We start from the raw sequence: 21,033 nt of genomic DNA, 5'->3' as shown, positions 1-21,033 counted from the left end.
TGATCATTTATAATTTTGCCGTATACTTTTATTAATCAACCTGTGTAATGGGGCTGGGCCATAAAACGATATCAATATAATGCGATAGACACGTAATCTATCAATAAAAAATGTGTTGAGTAAAGCGTTCCATATATATAGTTTTTTCTTCGTCGTCGACAAAAAACAAAGTTGCAAAGCAAGGTTGGTTGCATGAACAAAGGTAGCAACTGAGCAAAACAGGAAGTGTTCACTGATTGGTGAGAGCGACATGCTAACAGCCATTTACGTAACAGTATCAACAATCAAGTTGTACTGTATCACAGGGTGTCACAGTACTTTTAGCTCAGGGACCGCATGGAGGAAAATTTAATCCCACGTGGGCCAGACTGCTAAAATCACTGCATAGCAAACTTAAAAATACAGCAACGACAACTTCAGAAAACTTTTTTTGTTTGGCCCAAAACAGAATAAGTGTATTCTGAAAATGTACATATTACAAATAATCATCTCGACAAAAAACTTCAAGTTAGTTGAAAATTCTGACGAAAAAATTGGCGCAGTTGCAAGAGATAAATGAATTTAGGCTTTGTTTCGGTTTATGTACAAAGCCATTGAGCTGTAAGTCACAGCCTATCTGGGATCGAACAAAATACTAAATAAATAATGAATAAAAACTCTTACTTCCTGCCTTGTAGGCATCACAGTGTATTGATAGAAAAATAAAAGCAGTGCAATGCATGAAGAATTTCAACGAACCTAAAGTATGAACTAATAGGTTTTGCAGTAAATCACAGACTGCTCATTTTCTTTTAAATTTCCACAGAAGACTGTAGTTTTCATAGAACTATATCAAGGTGCGGCATCTCATGCAGCATTCTAGATGGGGTTACCATTTGTCTATTTTACTCCTAAAAACCTGGATTTTTTTTTACCTCTCCACAATATCAGATGTGTCATCTAGAGTGGCCGACAATTTCAGGATGTTCTTCAAGTGCTTTTGTGCGTGAGCATTGAGCGTAGTTTTCTTTTATTGAAACTCATTACAGAGAAAAATTGCTTGCAAAGATATTTGGTTTTCCATTCACTTCCGTGAAAAAATAGAAGGATGATTATTTTCTTCGGAACACTCTGCATCCGCTTTTTCACTTTCTTGACATTTTGTGGAAAGGAGTTTGAAGCAGGTTTGAAATTACAACGTGCAGAAAATAGTTATTCTCCGGGATCTCTATGTTTACATTTTCCCACTTTGCACTATTATGTATCGTATGTATAAAAAACGTCTCCTACATGCTGTAGCCCCTGGAGTGCTGCACATCTATTTTTAGCCCACCTGTGTTCTGCCTACAGAACTGTTGTGATCGAAGCTCTTATATATTAGTTGGTTATCTGTTATATTCCTTCCTGCTTTGTTTACCTGCTCTTGTACATGTGACTGCATCAAGAGGAGCAGTTGACCTTTAAGCTCTCCAGCTGTGTGGTCCATCTTCCTTGTCGTTACTTAGGCGTTCGAGCGGTGCCTAAAACCTTGTTTAAATTTGCCAGCGTTTTTTTTCCAGTTGACTTATATGCCTACTTTTCAGCACTCTTTGGTTGAGGCAAACCAGGGCTATTCAACTACATAATGAACAGGGTCACAGTTTTAAGAGCCCAAGCTCTCAGGGACTGGATATCAAAATTTAGATATTTCTTTAGGAATGCCTCTGCAGGTTATATTCCTTTGAGACTGCATTGATTTATTTACAAAGTAAACTTTCAGCTTTCACACGGCAATAAATGAATTATTCTTCCCTCAGTACTTGTTTCCAACGTGTAAATCTCGACAGATAGTTAACAGCATGTAGAAACAGAAGCTAAACTTTGTTAAAGATTAATGTTTCTTCATTTGAATTAGTTTTCTTGCTCAATTGTATTTCTTTATACGTCTTTCTTTATTTAGGCTTGTAAGACTGAAAGTATAAACATTACAAAAGTACAACATGCATTGTGTATTTTACATTAATAATGTCCATTTTGTATTTTACATAAATAAAGTAGGTTTATTGTTAATACTCACAGCAAACAATGAACACGTGATTTAACACAATTAAACCTTAGTTGTAACTTTATCGCCCTCTGCTGGTCTAATTCAGTGCTACATGTATTTAACCAGTATTGGTCTCCAGAGTTAAACAGGCAAAAACAACATGACCACGAATACAAGACATCACAAAGTCAGCAATGTCCATACATTCATACTCTGTTGTCCAGTTGCTGTTAAAAGTCAGATTTTTGTGATTTTGTTTAGGATTTTTTTCAAGGTTAATAGTGCCTTCTTCTTCTACTAAGCCGCTGCTGCTTCATTGTGACACACACGCTTCGCTATTGCCTCCCATGGGGTGGCACGAGTACTGCATACATGATCAACCGATCGTCTCGATTACTGTAACGTATTATTTTCGGGTCTCCCCATGTCTAGCATTAAACGATTACAGTTGGTCCAAAATGCGGCTGCTAAACTTTTGACAAGAACAAGAACGTTTGATCATATTACGCCTACACTGGCTCACCTGCACTGGCTTCCTGTGCACTTAAGATGTGACTTTAAGGTTTTACTACTTACGTATAAAACACTACACAGTCTAGCTCCAGCCTATCTTGCCGATTGTATTGTATCATATGCAAGAAATCTGTGTTCAAAGGACTCCAGCTTATTAGTGATTCCTAAAGCCCAAAAAAAGTCTGCGGGCTATAGAGAGTTTTCTGTTCGGGCTCCAGTACTCTGGAATGGCCTCCCGGTAACAGTTCGAGATGCTATTTTAGTAGAAGCATTTAAGTCTCACCTTAAAACTTATTTGTATACTCTAGCCTTTAAATAGACCTCCTTTGTAGACCAGTTGATCTGCCGCTTCTTTTCTTTTTTTCCTCTGTCCCCCCCTCCCTTGTGGAGGGGGTCCGGTCCGATGACCATGGATGAAGTACTGGCTGTCCAGAGTCGGGACCCAGGATGGACCGCTCGCCGGGACCCAGGATGGACCACTCGTCTGTGTATCGGTTGGTGACATCTCTACGATGCTGATCCGACTCCGCTTGGGATGGTTTCCTGTGGACGGGACTCTCGCTGCTGTCTTGGATCCGCTTTGAACTGAACTCTCGCGGCTGTGTTGGAGTCACTATGGATTGAACTTTCACAGTATCATGTTAGACCCGCTCGACATCCATTGCTTTCGGTCCCATAGAGGGGGGGATTTGCCCACATTTGAGGTCCTCTCCAAGGTTCTCATAGTCAGCATTGTCACTGGCGTCCCACTGGGTGTGAGTTCTCCTTGCCCACTGGTTGTGAGTTTTCCTTGCCCTTATGTGCGTTCTTCCGAGGATGTCGTAGTGGTTTGTACAGTTCTTTGAGACATTTGCGATTTAGGGCGATATAAATAAACATTGATTGATTGATTGATTGAACCCAAGTTTGAATGGTTTCATCAAGCCTATTTGGGTGTTGTTCGGAGGGCTTATCAAAAGCTTTGGCGGGCCGGATTAATCGACATCAAACCGACATTGAGGTTTTAATTGGTGCCATTACCAAAGAGTGACGGACATGTTTGCCGACCAGAATTGTTGAGCTTCGCACTCCTTGCCAACTGGCCAATCAAAAGTGTTTACATGAAACTGCAAGTTTGTGTGTGCTGCCGTAAAGACAGACAGTTTGCTAATAACAAACATCACAAAAGTATTGATAGTATATCCAATCAATCGAACAATGAATAAAAATGAAGTTGACATACTTTGCCTGCATCGATAAATTGCTCTATTTAACAGTAGAATTGAAGCAGCACTAAGTAACTTTTCTACCTTTTATAACTGTTGGGATGATACATGGACTTACAACTAGTTGAATGACACCTCTGTCATGGCCCGAGGGGTTCTGTATCGCTTTCACTGGCATTTAGTGACTTTGCGGAGGGTGGCAAGAATCAACGCCTCTGTGCAACCTACTGTTATTATAGCCAAAGCTCCAAAACAACCAACGAAACAAAAGTTTTGTTTAAGGAGACAACAAAAGAAAACGGGAGGTTACCCGGACAAAAAGCCAGTCAAGGATCAACATTGCCCCGGCTTTCACTCGCTGGCGTGAGCTCAAACATGAGGGATTTCAGACTGATGCTGCCATGGCTCTGTTCCTGCCGGACTACTAAGTGACTTTCAATTCTCAAATAAAAATGCTAATGCTAATGTTAGCTATTGCAAATTTGTGTGGTAGCAATTAATGGCTACCAGCGTGATAGTTCCACACTACTTCCTTTTGAAAAAAACTCTCCTACCGGACTTTCTTTGCTTCGGACCTGCATCTGCCCCGATACATTCTAGCGCCATGTTTGTAGCGCAAGCCAAAATCGGTTCTTAATAGTGTGAACTATTTAATATTAGCAATGCCATTAGAGACGTCATATTTGTGAAAATGTTACAATTGACATCAGTTTCAAGCTATATGCGCTAGTCCTCACGGAAAATGTGGTCATCACAAAACACTACCACTTTGGTCCACTGGCCCCGCCAAAATCAACCAAAACTGAAAGTGTTAAGTGGGGCTTTACCTGAAGGCGGTCAGCCCTCCTTTTAGTCATTCACAATCTTTGTCTCGGTGGGCGGAGAGCAAGACTGCTAGCTAACACACACACAATTCACGCCTCCTTACTCGCGACTCACTCGTGAGAAGTTTTGCAAAGGAACACACATTAGAGGAAAACATCTGATGAGGTGGGGACTTGTCCAGGATGCACCCCGCCTTCCGTCCGGTTGTAGCTGAGATAGGCACTTGCGCCCCCCGCGACCCCGAAGGGAATAAGCGGTAGGATGGGCATTTGATTACAAAGCCACATGTCCAGTTGTGACAATATTTCAGCTTCAAATCAGACGGGCAATATCAGCCCATCAACAGCGACAAAATAGGAAAAATGCCGTGATGGCAACAAAAAAGAAAATACATCTCAACCTAGTTTTCGAACTTGGAAAAAAATGCACTTTAAGATGTTCAATATGTATTTAAGTTAAGTTTTTGCATACAGAAATACGAGTCCATTTTATTTTTTTGTTTATTCATTTAGGATAACTGAGGTATTTACCTTCCAATGACAGTATAATGGTAACAATTCCAAAGTAATGTGCAATAAAAGTTTAGATCATTTAAATGGTTATCAGGGTTATTATTATATATTATGATTACATTACATCATGATCACTGTATAGTTTTTATCAGTTATTTATTCAGTGTAAAAGCATGATGTAGGCAAAATATGTCTGTCTTCATAAAACTAAATATTTTGAAAGTAGATTCATGCATTTTCATACATTAGTAACAAATTATATAATAATAGCAATAACAATGAGTTTAGTAGATAACAATAGCAATATCAAAAACAATACAATCCAGTTTATCTGTTTTTTTTTTTTAACCTTTCACTTATTTTACCACCATAGAGTGTGTACTTTTTGTGTGAAATAAAATTTAATAAAAAGTTTGTTATTTAAATGCAAAAATCTTCACATTTATCGCTACAATACATCTTTGGACAATTTTGACCAGTAGTTAAGGTCAAAGCATAATATTTTTGAAAGTAGATTCATGCATTTTGTTCTCATGTGTGGCAAATTGAGGCAAAACTATGTTGATTGACAGTTTAAGTGGGATCTGTGCTTTTTTTTCGTAATGTTTCCTATCGTTCACAATCATTATGAAAGACATGACGACAGATGTAATTTTTTGAAATGGATTTTAATTATTAAATAAAAGCGATCAAAAGTTTGCTTACAATGGAGCCTTTGAAAGCCGCATTATTCTGCCTATAAAGCCCTTAAAAAAACATCCAAACACCTACATTTAGGTTTTATATACTGTACATGCTGTAAGTATGTATATATTGTAGTCTATAATAACATTTAATATTTATGTATTTTGATCATTTTAAGCCTACGTGGCGCATTAATTTAAAAAACGCATGACAATGTTTGCTTTTTTCTTCTTCATCACTTATTATTACTCACTGCTGACTTCATGAGAGCCAACAAACATAGTAAAACATCACTCACTGTACAAGGTCTGCTGTCATTATGATGCCAATTGATAGGATGTCCATATTTTCCCATTTAGGTAAATAATGTCTCAATCGTCGCGAAGGAAATGGCGGTGGAACCAAGCGCCTTTTTGTGTCGTTCTCCCCATTCACAGGTCGAAATTGGCTGTCAAAGTGTACTAACTTGTCGGAATACCTACTCAGACTTCTTCTGTCCTGGTGAGATTGATTATTTATGATCTACAATAAACTTCCAAGGAGCAGAGAAGCGAGGAAACAACAGATCTAAACATAGTCACACAAGCCGCTATAAATAGTTTGTCTGCGATAGCGCTTATAATAACAATACCTCTAATGCTTGGTTAATATTCAAATCACAAAATATAAATGGAGTATTGTTGACGGTTTTTGGATGGTTATTTATCGGATTTTACAGGCGGAATAGAGGACCTTCCAATTGGCTCCACTGTTAGCAGGCGTTTATTTACGAGTTAGAATGCATTATAAAAAAATCATGTCATGTCTTTCATAATGATTGTGAACGATAGGCAAAATTCCGGCCCGGCTTTAAAGAAACTTGTCTTCCTTCACTCTTTTTTTTTGCATTTGTATGCAGTTATATGTATAAAATTGCAATTTCAGAATGACATACCACAATTACATTTATTCCTCAAAATCCTGCAGCCCTAATAGCAATTCTTCAGACGTCCGTCTCTGCTTGTCATCTGTCAAGTATTTATCTGCGTGTTTGGTCTCGTAAAACTAAACACACAGCTTTAACTCTGACTTCCTTTACAACATTTATACAACATAAAATATACAACATAAAGTAAATAAATGATAAATGGGTTGTACTTGTATAGCGCTTTTCTACCTTCAAGGTACTCAAAGCGCTTTGACACTACTTCCACATTTACCCATTTACACACACATTCACACATTGATGGAGGGAGCTGCCATGCAAGGCGCTAACCAGCACCCATCAGGAGCAAGGGTGAAGTGTCTTGCTCAGGACACAACGGACGTGACGAGGTTGGTACTAGGTGGGGATTGAACCAGGGACCCTCGGGTTGCACACGGCCACTGCGCCACGCCATCCCAGAAACACGTCAATAATGAAGAAAATATGCAAAATACGATCTGGACCAAAAATCACTTCATATTCTTTACTGCTCGCTAGTGTTACCATATCTGAGTTATTGTGCAGAAATATGGGGAAACAACTACAAATGTGCGCTTCATTCACTGACAGTGTTACAAAAAAACATCAATTAGACTAATGCATAATGTTGGATATAGAGAACATACAAACTCTTTATTTATTGAATAACAAATACTGAAATTCAACGATTTGGTGCATTTGCAAACAGCCACAATTATGTACAAAGCAAACTACAAACCCTGTTTCCATATGAGTTGGCAAATTGTGTTGGATGTAAATATAAACGGAATACAATGATTTGCAAATCTTTTTCAACCCTTATTCAATTGAATTCACTACAAAGACAAGATATTCGATGTTCAAACTCATAAACTTAATTTTTTTTTGCAAATAATAATTAACTTAGAATTTCATGGCTGCAACACGTGCCAAAGTAGTTGGGAAAGGGCATGTTCACCACTGTTATATCACCTTTTCTTTTAACAACACTCAATAAACGTTTGGGAACTGAGGAAACTAATTGTTGAAGCTTTGAAAGTGGAATCCTAGAGGGGGAGTTGCCCACATATGCGGTCCTCTCCAAGGTTTCTCATAGTCATCATTGTCACTGTCACCGACGTCCCACTGGGTGTGAGTTTCCCTTGCCCTTATGTGGGTTCTACCGAGGATGTCGTTGTGGTTTGTGTTGTGGTTTGTGCAGCCCTTCGAGACAAGTGATTTAGGGCTATATAAATAAACATTGATTGATTATGTAGAACTTCAGTCGTTCGACAGTCCGGGGTCTCCGCTGTCGAATTTTACGCTTTACAATGCGCCACACATTTTCGATGGGAGACAGGTCTGGACTGCAGGCGGCCCAGGAAAGTACCCGCACTCTTTTTTTTTACGAAGCCACACTGTTGTAACACGTGCTGAATGTGACTTGGCATTGTCTTGCTGAAATAAGCAGGGGCGTCCATGAAAAAGACGTTGCTTAGATGGCAGCATATGTTGTTCCAAAACCTGTATGTACCTTTCAGCATTAATGGTGCCTTCACAGATGTGTAAGTTACCCATGCCTTGGGCACTAATGCACCCCCATACCATCACAGATCTTTTGTGTCGATAACAGTCTGGATGGTTCGCTTCCCCTTTGGTCCGGATGACACAATGTCGAATATTTCCAAAAACAATTTGAAATGTGGACTCGTCAGACCACAGAACACTTTTCCGCTTTGCATCAGTCCATCTTAGATGATCTCGGGCCCAGAGTAGCCGGCGGCGTTTCTGCATGTTGTTGATAAACGGCTTTTGCTTTGCATAGTAGAGCTTTAACTTGTACTTACAGATGTAGCGACAAACTTTATTTAGTGACAATGGTTTTCTGAAGTGTTCCTGAGCCCATGTGGTGATATCCTTTAGAGATTGATGTCAGTTTTTGATACAGTGCCGTCTGAGGGATCGAAAGTCATGGTCATTCAATGTTGGTTTTCGGCCATGCCGCTTACGTGGAGTTATTTTTTTCAGATTCTCTGAACCTTTTGATGATATTATGGACCGTAGATGTTGAAATCCCTAAATTTCTTGCAATTGCACTTTGAGAAACGTTGTTCTCAAATTGTTTGACTATTTGCTCACGCAGTTGTGGACAAAGGGGTGTACCTCGCCCCATCCTTTCTTGTGAAAGACTGAGCATTTTTTGGGAAGCTATTTTTATACCCAATCATGGCACCCACCTGTTTTAAATGAGCCTGCACACCTGTGCGATGTTCCAAATAAGTGTTTGATGAGCATTCCTCAACTTTATCAGTATTTATTGCCACATTTCCCAACTTCTTTGTCACGTGTTGCTGGCATCAAATTCTAAAGTTAATAATTATTTGCAAAAAAAAAATGTTTATCAGTTTGAACATGAAATATGTTGTCCTTGTAGCATATTCAACTGAATATGGGTTGAAAAGGATTTGCAAATCATTGTATTCCGTTTATATTTACATCTAACACAATTTCCCAACTCATACGGAAACGGGGTTTGTATAACCTGCTAGCCAAGAATGTGCAACAATTCTTCTCAACAAAAGAGGAGAAATATAACCTTATACGAAAATATAATGTAAAACATTTTATGCATGTACAACATGTAAAACCTTTATCATATCAGTATGTGGAATTACATTTTGGAATGGATTAACCAAAGAAATCAAACAAAGCACCAATATGATTCAGTTTAAGAGATTGCTCAAACTACAAGTGTTCACAAAGTACACGGAACTAGAATCATGATGAACATCTTGAACCTTTTAAGTTTATTTTTTTATTTTTATTGAGACAGAGATTATTTATGTATTTAATATATGTTTACTTACTATGGTATCCATCCATCCATTTTCTACCGCTTATTCGCTTTCGGGCGCTTTCGGGGTCGCGGGGGGCACTGGAGCCTATCTCAGCTACAATCGGGCGGAAGGCGGCGTACACCCTGGACAAGTCGCCCCCTCATCGCAGGGCCAACACAGATAGACAGACAACATTCACACACTAGGGCCAATTTAGTGTTGCCAATCAACCTATCCCCAGGTGCATGTCTTTGGAAGTGGGATGAAGCCGGAATACCTGGAGGGAACCCACGCATTCACGAGGAGAACATGCAAACTCCACACAGAAAGATCCCGAGCCTGGGATTGAACCCAGGACTGCAGGACCTTTGTATTGTGAGGCAGACGCACTAACCCCTCTGCCGCCGTGAAGCCCTTACTATGGTATATTATTTATTATTTATTTGTTCACTGTTATGTTACAGAGAACAAGGAAATAGGATAAAATTGCTATAGTATGAAAAGGGGTAGGATAAAATCTGTGTTCTTTGATGTTTGATGTTTCCCTCTTACATGTGTACTATGGCGATGAGTTGTTTTTTTTTTTTTGTTTTTTTTCCCTTGGCCTCAGTCTGCACCCCCACTCCAGGGCCTAGGCTAAGACCGATTTTTTTTTTTTTTTTTTTAAATTTTATTTTAATCTTCTATTCTCCCCCCCTCCCCCTGTTTACATGTATGTCATCTTTTTTGTAAGGAGCGCTGGAAGCCGGCAGACCCGTCATTGATCCTGTTCTGTCTCCCTGTAATGTTTGATCTTGAATGGGATTGTGCTGAAAATTGTAATTTTCCTGACGGAATAAATAAAGTACTATCTAATCTAATCTAATCTAATCTAAAATAGGATCAGCTTCTTCCTACTCCTTTTCGGACATGCTGTAATGAAACAACTGGAAATATGTGATGAATTACATTGTATCGTATGCATGTTAAAAATAAACTGAAACGGAACTGAACTTTAATACATTTTTCCTTATTTTGCTTTATCATTATTTATTTTATTTAATACGTTTTTATTTTTCCTTTATTTTCTCCAGCATGATTGCGCAATTTTTGTGTGTGTGATCTATGAACCGAGTCAAGGTGAAGTAGAGGCTGTCGAGTAGGAAGTCAACTTGTTGGAATTTAGTTTTTTCTTTTACTACGCTCCTTTTGTTCTGAACAGTTTTCTGAGATCACACAACCCGAGCTTTCACCAGTGGAGGACGATCTCAGTAGTTTACACAGCTCAACATTCGCAATCAGCCTCGTCGTATTTTATGGGTGTACGTAAACATGTTCACTTTCCCCTATCTTCCCCTCGTCCTTTTCCGCGCCTTAGCGGCGTGCTTCCTGACAGCTTCCTGACAGATGGGGCACGAGGCGGGAAGAGGAAGGCAGCTCCGCTCTGTTTACCTCTCGCTCTCTCCCTTTCTCTCTCCTCTTCATACAATCTCTCTCTTGGCCACATCCCGCCTCTCTTCCTGTGGCTGCAGTCGCTCGGCTACTGTACACCGGCTGGCCGCTGCTGCTCTTTTTTTGTTATCTCGCCAGCGCTTTTGTCGCTCTGTTGCCAGCTTCCGAGAAGACAAATTAGACGCGGTATTCGGTGAACTTCCGTGACGTGGATCTACGTCGGTGAGACTGAAATCGATGAAGATGTGAAGGGGGAGACGATCGCACACACGGGTCGACCTCAAACACACCTGGAAAGGTCTGACAAGTGATGTCACTCCTCCCCCGGGGCGCTGGTCTGGGACTCTGAATAGTTGAGCATTAGTCCCGGAAAGAGGGAGACTCATTCCAGGTGTACAAACAACATCGGACTTCTCCAGCATGGAGCTGATTGATGGACGCTGACGAGTGTCAGAACTGCCAAATAAAACACACTCTGACTCGTCGGTAAAACACCATGTGGAATCAGTCGGGATACTGCAATCACATTCCTCAGCCGGGATATCCCTTCTACCACGGACCGTGCAGGTATGCGACCTAGATACCTACATTCCACTTTGGCTTCCCTGCGCTTGGTTGTTGATTCATTGCTAACTTTCGGTTTTCAAAGTGTACACTGGAAATTAAACCCAATGACAATTTTGTACGGTATCACAAATTATGACTTTGGCATATGGATAATGGAATCATTTCGAAATAGGTTACAAAGGCTCCCTAATATGTCTGCTGACGTATGCTAGAGCAAATTGCTCCATATTTAGTTGTATTGTTTTCTCAATTTTACTTGCTTTCTGTTGTAAAATGGTTATATCGACACTTCTGTCAAAGTGTAAAAAGCACTTCTTCTTTGACCATGACTACGATTTTGGGTATCGGTCCAATACCAAGTAGTTATTGGCCATACCAATGCTGATACTGATACATTTTCAAAATCATTGGCTCTGTTTCTGGATCACTAAAATGTGTAATTTATATCTTTATTCCCTTTTTTAGAATACAGTATTTGGAGCAAAATAAAGTCAAATTATATAGAATGTGCAAAAATTACTATTAGTTCTGATAGAAATATTTTGGTGTTTTTAGTGTCCTGGGACTTATTTCTTGAATTCCAAAAATAATGTGAAAAAGAAGATTTTGTGGTAACAAAATATAACTCATTACGATTGCATTGGCTACATACTAAACATGGACGATAATGGCATAACTAATAATCATGATTATTTTGGTTGATAGGTCGTGAGTTCAAATCCCGGCCGAGTCATACCAAAGACTATAAAAATGGGACCCATTAGCTCCCTGCTTGGCACTCCGCATTAAGGGTTGGAATTGGGGGTTAAATCACCATAAAATGATTCCCGGGCGTGGCACAGCTGCTGCCCACTGCTCCCCTCACCTCCCAGGGGGGGATCAAGGGTGATGGGTCAAATGTAGAGAATAATTTCGCCACACCTAGTGTGTGTGTGACAATCATTGGTTCTTTAACTGTAATATTGTGATCTTGATTATTCATTAATTTGAAAACATGAGTATTTATTGTACCACCAAAGCTCAACTTTAAATATAGTTAAACAAAAACTGGATATACATGAGTAACGCTTGTGCAGCCCTTTGAGACACTTGTGATTTAGGGCTATATAAATAAACATTGATTGATTGATTGATGTAACAAATAAACCACAACAAGTAAAATAATAATCATAGCAATAACAATGAGTTTAGTAGATAACAATAGCGATATAAAAACAATACAATTCATTTTGTCTGGTTTGTTTTTAATTAGTTTTTTTTACCTTTTACACTTATTTTACCACCATAGAGTGTGTGCTTTTTGTGTGAAATAAAATTGAATAAAATGTTTGTTAATTAAATGCAAAAATCCTCACTTTTATCGCTGCAATACATTTTTGGACAATTTTGACCAGTATTTGAGGTCAAAGCATAATAATTGTTGAAATGTATCAATAAGTGCTTGTTCAAAACTTTATTTTGGATGTGGCACACCACGCTATTATTGTGAAAGGGGAAAGTGTGCGGTGCAGTGTTAAAAAAAAAAAAAAGAAGAAAAAAAGAGAGCATTTGAAGTTGCGACCACTGTTTGCACATGATGACATACATCCATGATGTCGTTCACAACAACACAAGAAGATGAGATGTGTTGTGGGTGTTTGGATTATTCTTGCTAGCTTTAGCTTCCCAGTTTAGTCGCTGTTTTATGTGACCGCTTTGAAATTGTTTAGTTAAGGACGGGGTGGTTGAGTGTTTAGGGATAAATGCACGCTACCGGACGCATTATTTTCCCAAACAAATGTTTTCTTTTCACAATGATAACATTTTGCTTACATTTATGTCAATTTCCTTGGCATTATTTTGCATTTAACAGTGAATTCCGTTTTATTGGCCAATTATGTGACTCCGTCTACGGTTATGTTAATGCAGAAATCATATGACTTACTTTTTTTGTTGAGTGTAGTGATTATTGATAAGGCATACTAGCGTTGTGTCAAAAAAAAGTAGCAACCATGGTGACATCCCAAACTTTTTTTGGCACAGCCTATTAATCTTGTTTTTCGATTATTATGTTGTCATAATCGTGAGAAGCCGTAATCGAAATTAAAATTCAATTAATTGTCTACCCTTACTCTATACTGATATTATACTAGGTATCGTTATTATTTTCTATTATTATGTGTGACAGTCTCTTACTGTCGTCGCTCGGGTTAGACCACCAAGGAAGGACATCTCTTTAGCAGGTTTGACTTCTTTATTTTGCAATAAAGCTTGGCTGCAGTTTGGATCGCTTTTCAGCTGCCGTCGTCGTCGTCGTCGTCGTCGTCTGCTTTCTGTCGCTCTTGCTCTTCACGCACTGCGTCTGCTGCGGACACTCCAACTCCTTCTCTGATCTCTCCTCCTTCTCCCCTTTTATACAGCAGGCGGAGATGAGTTAATTGTGTGCAGGTGTGTGTGCCACGCACCAGATTTAGATTGTGGAGGCATTGCTCCCAGCAAGCCCCGCCTCTCCGCTCCACCGCCTCCTCCGCCTCCTTGCCGCCATCATGTTTTCATAATTGTGAGATACCATAATCGAAATGAAAATTCTATTAATTGTCCAGCGTTAGTATATACTGATATTATAATTGGTATCATTACTGTCCATATACAGGTGAAACTCCAAAAAATGTGAATATCGCCCAAAAGTTCATCCATGTCTGCAGTTAAACTTCAAATGTGAATCTAATATGTGATAAAAGCTCATTACATGCAAAGTGAAGTTTGTCAAGCTTTTATTTGTTGTCATTTCAATGACCAGGCCTAACATTTCTGAAAACACAACATTTTCCAGTTTAAGGTTTTCATTAACTGTAATGCATAATCTTTAAAATTACATCAAAAGAAGGCTTGAAATAACTTGAGTTACATATTCTGAGCCTATGTCATTTATTGGTTTATCCTGGTAAATGTAATTGCTGGAATAAACAAAGCTTTGCAAGATATTTACGTTTAAATAATTATTTATTCTGTTTGTACCTCTGTTTGCTTTCAAGAGCTGTAGTTTAGCCCTTGGTATGCCTTCTTGTATCGTCCTACGGTGTGTAGTGTTGCATATTCAACTATTTGGTTGTCTTCCTGTAAAAACTTGCTTTATTTGACGCCACAGAAACGAAGATTAGTGACTTAGAACACGGCCAGAATGTGTTATCAACATGCATTATAACAATAGGGCGATACAATTAAAATCTCTGTCGTCGGCCAAATTGATATCTATTTAGCGCAAATCTACTTGCTGCTTACTTAAAATGACAAAAAAATGTACTTTACATTTGCCATTTATGTCATGAGTGTCCAAATGTTTTCCCTTCGTGGGCCACATCCAGAAAAATTTTAGCACTTTTACACGTTGTACTTTAGATTTTAGAAGCGATCCAGTATTATTATAATAATTAATTAAATGTTTGCAATATGCCTAGGACCAATAAGGAACGATTTGTCTTGGACTTCCTATTATTGTCGTCACCAACAATTTAATATTTATGTCAGGGTCAAATGTTTTCAGATGATGTTCTGATACATTTCAGGAGTACAGTAAAAAGCCTTTTTTAATAAAAAAAAAAAAATTCTGGACTCAGGCCACGCCACTTTTTTTTTCCATTAGTCGTTATGACGCAAACTGGCTGCAACCCATCACCGCTTCATTGATGTGTTTTTTTTTTAAAGTGATTAGCGGATAGATCTAACAAGTGTCCTTCTATGTTAAACATGATGCACTCATTTAACTCAGGTGTGTCCAAACTTTCTAGACCAAGGGCTGCATACTGATTAGTCAAAGCATGTGAGGAGCATTTGGATATTTTATTTTGCAAAAAAAAAAAGCTGAAAATATGCGTTGCATATAGCCGTAATGCAATTTTAATGCATTGCATTAACTAATGCGGGGGTCTGCAACGCGCAGCTCCCGAGCCACGAGCGGCTCTTTAGCGCCACATTAGTGGCTCCCTGGAGCTTTTTAAAAAAGTTTATGAAAATGGAAAAAGATGGGGAAAAAAATACATGTTTAGTTTTAATACTGTTTCTGTAAGTGGACAACCATGACACAAACCTTCCTAATTGTTAAAAATCCCACTGTTTACATTAAACATGCCTCACTGATGAGAGTATTTTGCACATGCCTTCTTGTCCTACTCTTTTTCGTAAGTCCTTGAACGCACCATAGTTTGTTTACATATACAACTTTCCTTGATGCTGCCATAGTAAGATATGTTTCATACCTCTTTTTCTTTGTCTCTATTTGTCCACCAAAGTTTTTATACTGTGCGTGAATGCACAAAGGTGAGCTTTGTTGATGTTATTGACTTGTGTGGAGTGCATATTTGGTCACTGCATGACTGCAAGGTAATCGATGCCAACATGCTGTTTATGCTCGCTGTATGTACATATTGCATCATTATGCCTCGTATTTTAGGTATATTTGAGCTCATTTTATATGCATTTGTTTCCGTTTCCTATAACCTTGACACACACATCTATACCTTTGCCATTCTTAACCAGTAATTTCCAGGTGTTACCACACCCTTTGAAAATCCTCTGTTCTAGTAATGTTTTACAATGCTCTAAAAGTGTCCATCCATCTATCCATTTTCTACCGCTTATTCCCTTTGGGGTCGCAGGGGGGCGCTGTAAAAATGTGTAGAATAAATATTACATTTCTACATTTCTGTCAATGAAGAATGCGTCAGCCTGCGACACATAGTCATTTTGATAGTAGGCTAATATAACTAATAGAGACACTTACATCACGTGTTGCCTTCATTGTAACCCTTATATAAAGCTTTACATTTTTTGCGGCTCCAGACAGATTTTTTTTTTAGTATTTTGTGTCCAATGTCTATCAACATTTTGGGTTGCCGAAGCCTTAGCTAATGTGATGAATCACAAAATGTAAACACCCAAATTAATCGTGATTTATTTTGATCGCTCATGTTCTTTTACCTGAAAGGTTTTATGTGGGCAGTAATCAGGTGAAGTCCTGTGCCAGTGCAAAGATGAGCCAGGAGACTGACTCTTGTGCTCAAATGTTTACTTCAATATAAACCCCAACAGAACCTTAGCTAAACAGGTTTTGAGCAAATAAATGACTAGTGTTCAAGTAAAACATGTAACGAATATTTGGCTGAAACGGTGACTGTAAAATTGCATTGGTGTCAAAATATTGGGGTCTTTTTTTTGTAAATATAACTCATGTAAGCATGACTGTGGTTAATTCATTATCAAAAGTGTGATTAATCTGATTAAAAGGAAAAACATAATTTGACAGCCCTAGATAATAACACGGGCAGCACTGTGGACAAGGGGTTATTGCATGTACTTCACAATACGAAGGTCCTGAGTTCAATCCCGAGCTTGGGGTATTTCTGTGTAGAGTTTGCATGTTCTCCCAGCAACTGCGTTGGTTCTCTCCGGGAATTCCGGCTTCTTCCCACCTCCAAAGACATGCACCTGGAGAGGGGTTGATTGGCAACACTAAATTGGCCCTAGTGTGTGAATGTGGGTGTGAATGTTGTCTGTCTATCTTTGTTGGACCTGTGATGAGGTGGCGACTTGTCCAGGGTTTACACCGCCTTCCAATGCAGCTGAGATACACTCCAGCACCCCGTAACCCCAAGAGGGAAACGCGGTAGAAAATGAATGGATGGATAGATAGATCATAAAACCAAGGTATATATATATATATATATATATATATATATATATATATATATATATATATATATATATGTGTGTGTGTTTTTTAGAAACCGATTATTTATGATTAAGCCAATATCAACACAGTGATTCATCCATCCATCCATCTATTTTCTACCGCTTATTCCCTTTGGGGTCACGGGGGCGCTGGTGCCTATCTCAGCTACAATTTGGCGGAAGGCGGAGTACACCCTGGACAAGTCGCTACCTCATCGCAGGGCCAACATAGATAGACAGACAACATTCACACTCACATTCACACACTAGGGCCAATTTAGTGTTGCCAATCAACCTATCCCCAGGTACATGTCTCTGGAAGTGGGAGGAAGCCGGAGTACCCGGAGGGAACCCACGAAATTCACGGGGAGAACATGCAAACTCCACACAGAAAGATCCCGAGCCCGGGATTGAACCCCAGACCACTCAGGACCTTCGTATTGTGAGGCAGACCCACTAGCCCCTCTTCCACCGTGAAGCCCCAGTGTAATTCAGTTGATAAAAAATATTGGTTGACAGCACTGATTTAAAGGCAAATTATCAGTATTACAATTTCAGCTTTTTCTTATTACATTACACATCTTATTTTTGTTACAGTTTAATGTTTTTTTTTTTTTTTTGACAATATCCTGCCGGCCAATAAAACCCAGGCCACACTTTGGACACCCCTTATTTATCCATCCATCCCTTTTCTACCGCTAGTCCCTTTTTGGGCTCCGGGGGGTGCTGGAGCCTATCTTAGCAGCATTCGGGCGGAAGGCGGGTCACACCCTGGACAAGTCGCCACCTCATCGTAGGGCCAACACAGATAGACAGACAACATTCACACTCACATTCACACACTAGGGCCAATTTAGTATTGCCAATCTACCTATCCCCAGGTGCATGTCTTTGGAGGTGGGAGGAAGCCGGAGTACCCGGAGGGAACCCACGTAATCACGGGGAGAACATGCAAACTCCACACAGAAAGATCCAGAGCCCGGGATTGAACTCAGGACCTTTGTATTGTGAGGCACATGCACCAACCCTTGATCCACCCTGCTGCCCACCCCTTATTTAATTCTATTTAATTTTTTTTTTTACCTCTGCCAAGGTGGGTTATGTTTTCATCACCTTTTTTTAGTCGATTAGATCCTGATCCAGATTAAGATTCAGTAACTTTTGCTTACATTGGAAGATTATTCAATATTTGTCTCTCTTTCTCTGAGCTATGCGCAAATCTCAAAGTGTACATTTTGCTTGAATTGTCAGTCCTTGGTGGAGGTCTGAGTGCTGAGTTGTATAGTACATGCAGTTGTTATTGTTATGCAAATCCCCAAAGGCACTAACGTTCCTCGTCACTACGTATTGAAATAGAAGATAACATGCAGTACTGATGTAAACTGAATGTCCAATCTACAAATAAATAATAAGAGCTTGAGCACATGGCTCTCGGCGGCTGTGATGTCTGATTAAATTCATGACAATTCATGGTGAAGCTGTAATTGTGGTTGGACTGGTTCTTCTGGGCTTGATAATTGTGTGCTTGGATCTGAGAGAACCAGTAAACGGGTTTTTCCTGCACGTTAGCAGAAGTTTATTACCTTAGTGATTGTTCAGCCGATTCGTGCTGTTAATCGTTTTGTTTTCAGTGCTTGATTGTTGGCTGCAAACCCACTCCTGGTCCTCCCCAACCTCACATTAATGACATCAATAACCAAATTAACCAAATGAACATAATCCACCTTACCTGAAGAGGCACCGCCAGAGACCGGACCTCTGCCTACGCCTCTCTATTGTGTTGAATACGACCTCTGACACATTTCAGCTGCAATTGATGCTGATTCACTGTGGTTAGTTTCACTCAACGAAGAGGAGATGCATACAGACGTGTATACAGTAGGGGTTGAACGTGTGATGTGGAAACACATTGCATTGTGGGTCTTGCTGGATTATGAATCGCTTATTAAAATGGCGGAATGCTAGACTGTTAATTTTTTTTGATTTTTTCCTTAAGTTCAAAACATGGTGCGGACTTGCGGAATCTTTAAAGGGGAACATTATCACAATTTCAAAAGGGTGAAAAACAATAAAAATCAGTTCTCAGTGGCTTGTTGTATTTTTTGAAGTTTTTTCAAAATTTTACCGGTCCCGGAATATCCCTAAATAAAGCTTTAAAGTGCCTTATTTTCGCTATCTTCAAACCCACTATCCATTTCCCTGTGACGTCATACAGGGCTGCCAATACAAACAACATGGCGGTTACCACAGCAAGATATAGCGACATTAGCTCGGATTCAGACTCGGATTTCAGCGGTTTAAGCGATTCAACAGATTACGCATGTATTGAAACAGATGGTCGGAGTATGGAGGCAGATAGCGAAAACGAAGTTGAAGAAGAAATTGAAGCTATTGAGCGAATAGCTATTGACGCTATTCAGCCATAGCGTGGGTGTACCTAATGAAGTGGCCCATAGCATGGCTGCCTTATTAGCATCACCGGTAAAATGTGCGGACCAAACGATCAGGACTTTCGCATCTTGTGACACTGGAGCAACTTAAATCCGTCGATTGGTAAGTGTTTGTTTCGCATTAAATGTGGGTATCTGGTTTCATATGTACATACAGCTAGCGTAAATAGCATGTTAGCATCGATTAGCATAGCATGTTAGCATCGATTAGCTGGCAGTCATGCCGTGGCCAAATATGTCTGATTAGCACATAAGTCAACAACATCAACAAAACTCACCTTTGTGATTTCATTGACTTAATCGTTGCAAATGCATCTGCAGGTTATCCATACATCTCTGTGCCATGTCTGTCTTAGCATCGCCGGTCAAATGTGAAGACACTCTGGCACATTCAATGGGGGACTGGCGGCAGATTTCTTGCCAATGGTGCAACTTGAATCCCTCCCTGTTAGTGTTGTTACACCCTCCGACAACACACCGACGAGGTATGATGTCACCAAGGTTCCAAAAAATAGTCGAAAAAACGGAAAATAACAGAGCTGAGACCCGGTGTTTGTAATGTGAAAATGAATATGGCGGTTGCGTTACCTCGGTGACGTCACGTTCTGACGTCATCGCTAAAAGACCGATAAGGCGTTTAATTTGCAAAAATTCACCCATTTAGAGTTCGGAAACGGGTTAAAAAAATACATGGTCTTTTTTCTGCAACTTCAAGGTATATATTGACGCTTGCATAGGTTTGGTGATAATGTTCCCCTTTAACAGCCACCGTCGTGGTCATGATCACTTTGGGGTGGTGAAAAAAGGGCTTGGTGAGATTTTTCTAATTTCCAGCTTGAAAGCAAAGCCGAAAGAAGGCCAGTTATGAAGCTATTGAAGAGACGATGAATAGCCTGGATAGCAGCTGTGAGACGATCAAACATGACTTTTAACGCTATCACCTAGTCAATGTTAGCGTGTTCACGACATTTGCGCCCTGGTAAGTTTCAATCAAAGCATGTTTTTTTATGTTTCACATTTAGCAGGCTGTTAGCGTTAGCCAAGCTGGCTGCGGGCGACAAACCACGTGAAGTAATTTAGAAAAAAACATGCTTTTTGTTCACTTTTAGTAATTTCTCAGGACAATAATGAATGAGTATTATTTTCTGTGAAGTGAGCAAAGTATTTAAGTATTAAGGGGTTTGTCTTTTCGGGGAAACTTGCTTGTTAAATGAGGTGGGGGCACCCTCTCGCCATCTCAAATACATAAAATATAAAAGCCGTGGATTATGCTAAATTTGAACGGAGGATATTGAGCCTTAGCAGACTTTGCATCTGGTATTCCTCACCGTTAAAAAAAAAACTGACTCCGTTGACGAGATATCTACAAGTTTGGT

At 39.6% G+C, this 21,033-nt stretch overlaps 1 protein-coding gene across 7 annotated transcripts in view; it reads left to right on the top strand.

The window, feature by feature from the left end:
- Positions 1-21,033, top strand: part of LOC133549261 (pleckstrin homology domain-containing family A member 7-like) — a 287,420-nt gene that overhangs the window by 58,535 nt on the left and 207,852 nt on the right. The window contains exon 1 of one of the 7 annotated variants that reach the window (XM_061894494.1): positions 10,877-11,501. The exons of the other annotated variants lie outside the window; for them this stretch is intronic. Coding sequence (XP_061750478.1) covers positions 11,431-11,501 — 71 coding nt within the window. The 5' untranslated portion in view covers positions 10,877-11,430. Of the gene's footprint in view, positions 1-10,876; positions 11,502-21,033 lie in introns of those variants that run through there. 7 annotated transcript variants of the gene reach the window in all.

The sequence above is a fragment of the Nerophis ophidion genome, linkage group LG03 (genome assembly GCF_033978795.1).
Source record: "Nerophis ophidion isolate RoL-2023_Sa linkage group LG03, RoL_Noph_v1.0, whole genome shotgun sequence".
In the NCBI taxonomy this organism is placed as follows: Eukaryota; Metazoa; Chordata; class Actinopteri; order Syngnathiformes; family Syngnathidae; genus Nerophis; species Nerophis ophidion.
The sequence above is the reverse complement of the archived record's forward strand: the minus strand, read 5'-3'. Positions and strand labels throughout refer to the sequence as shown.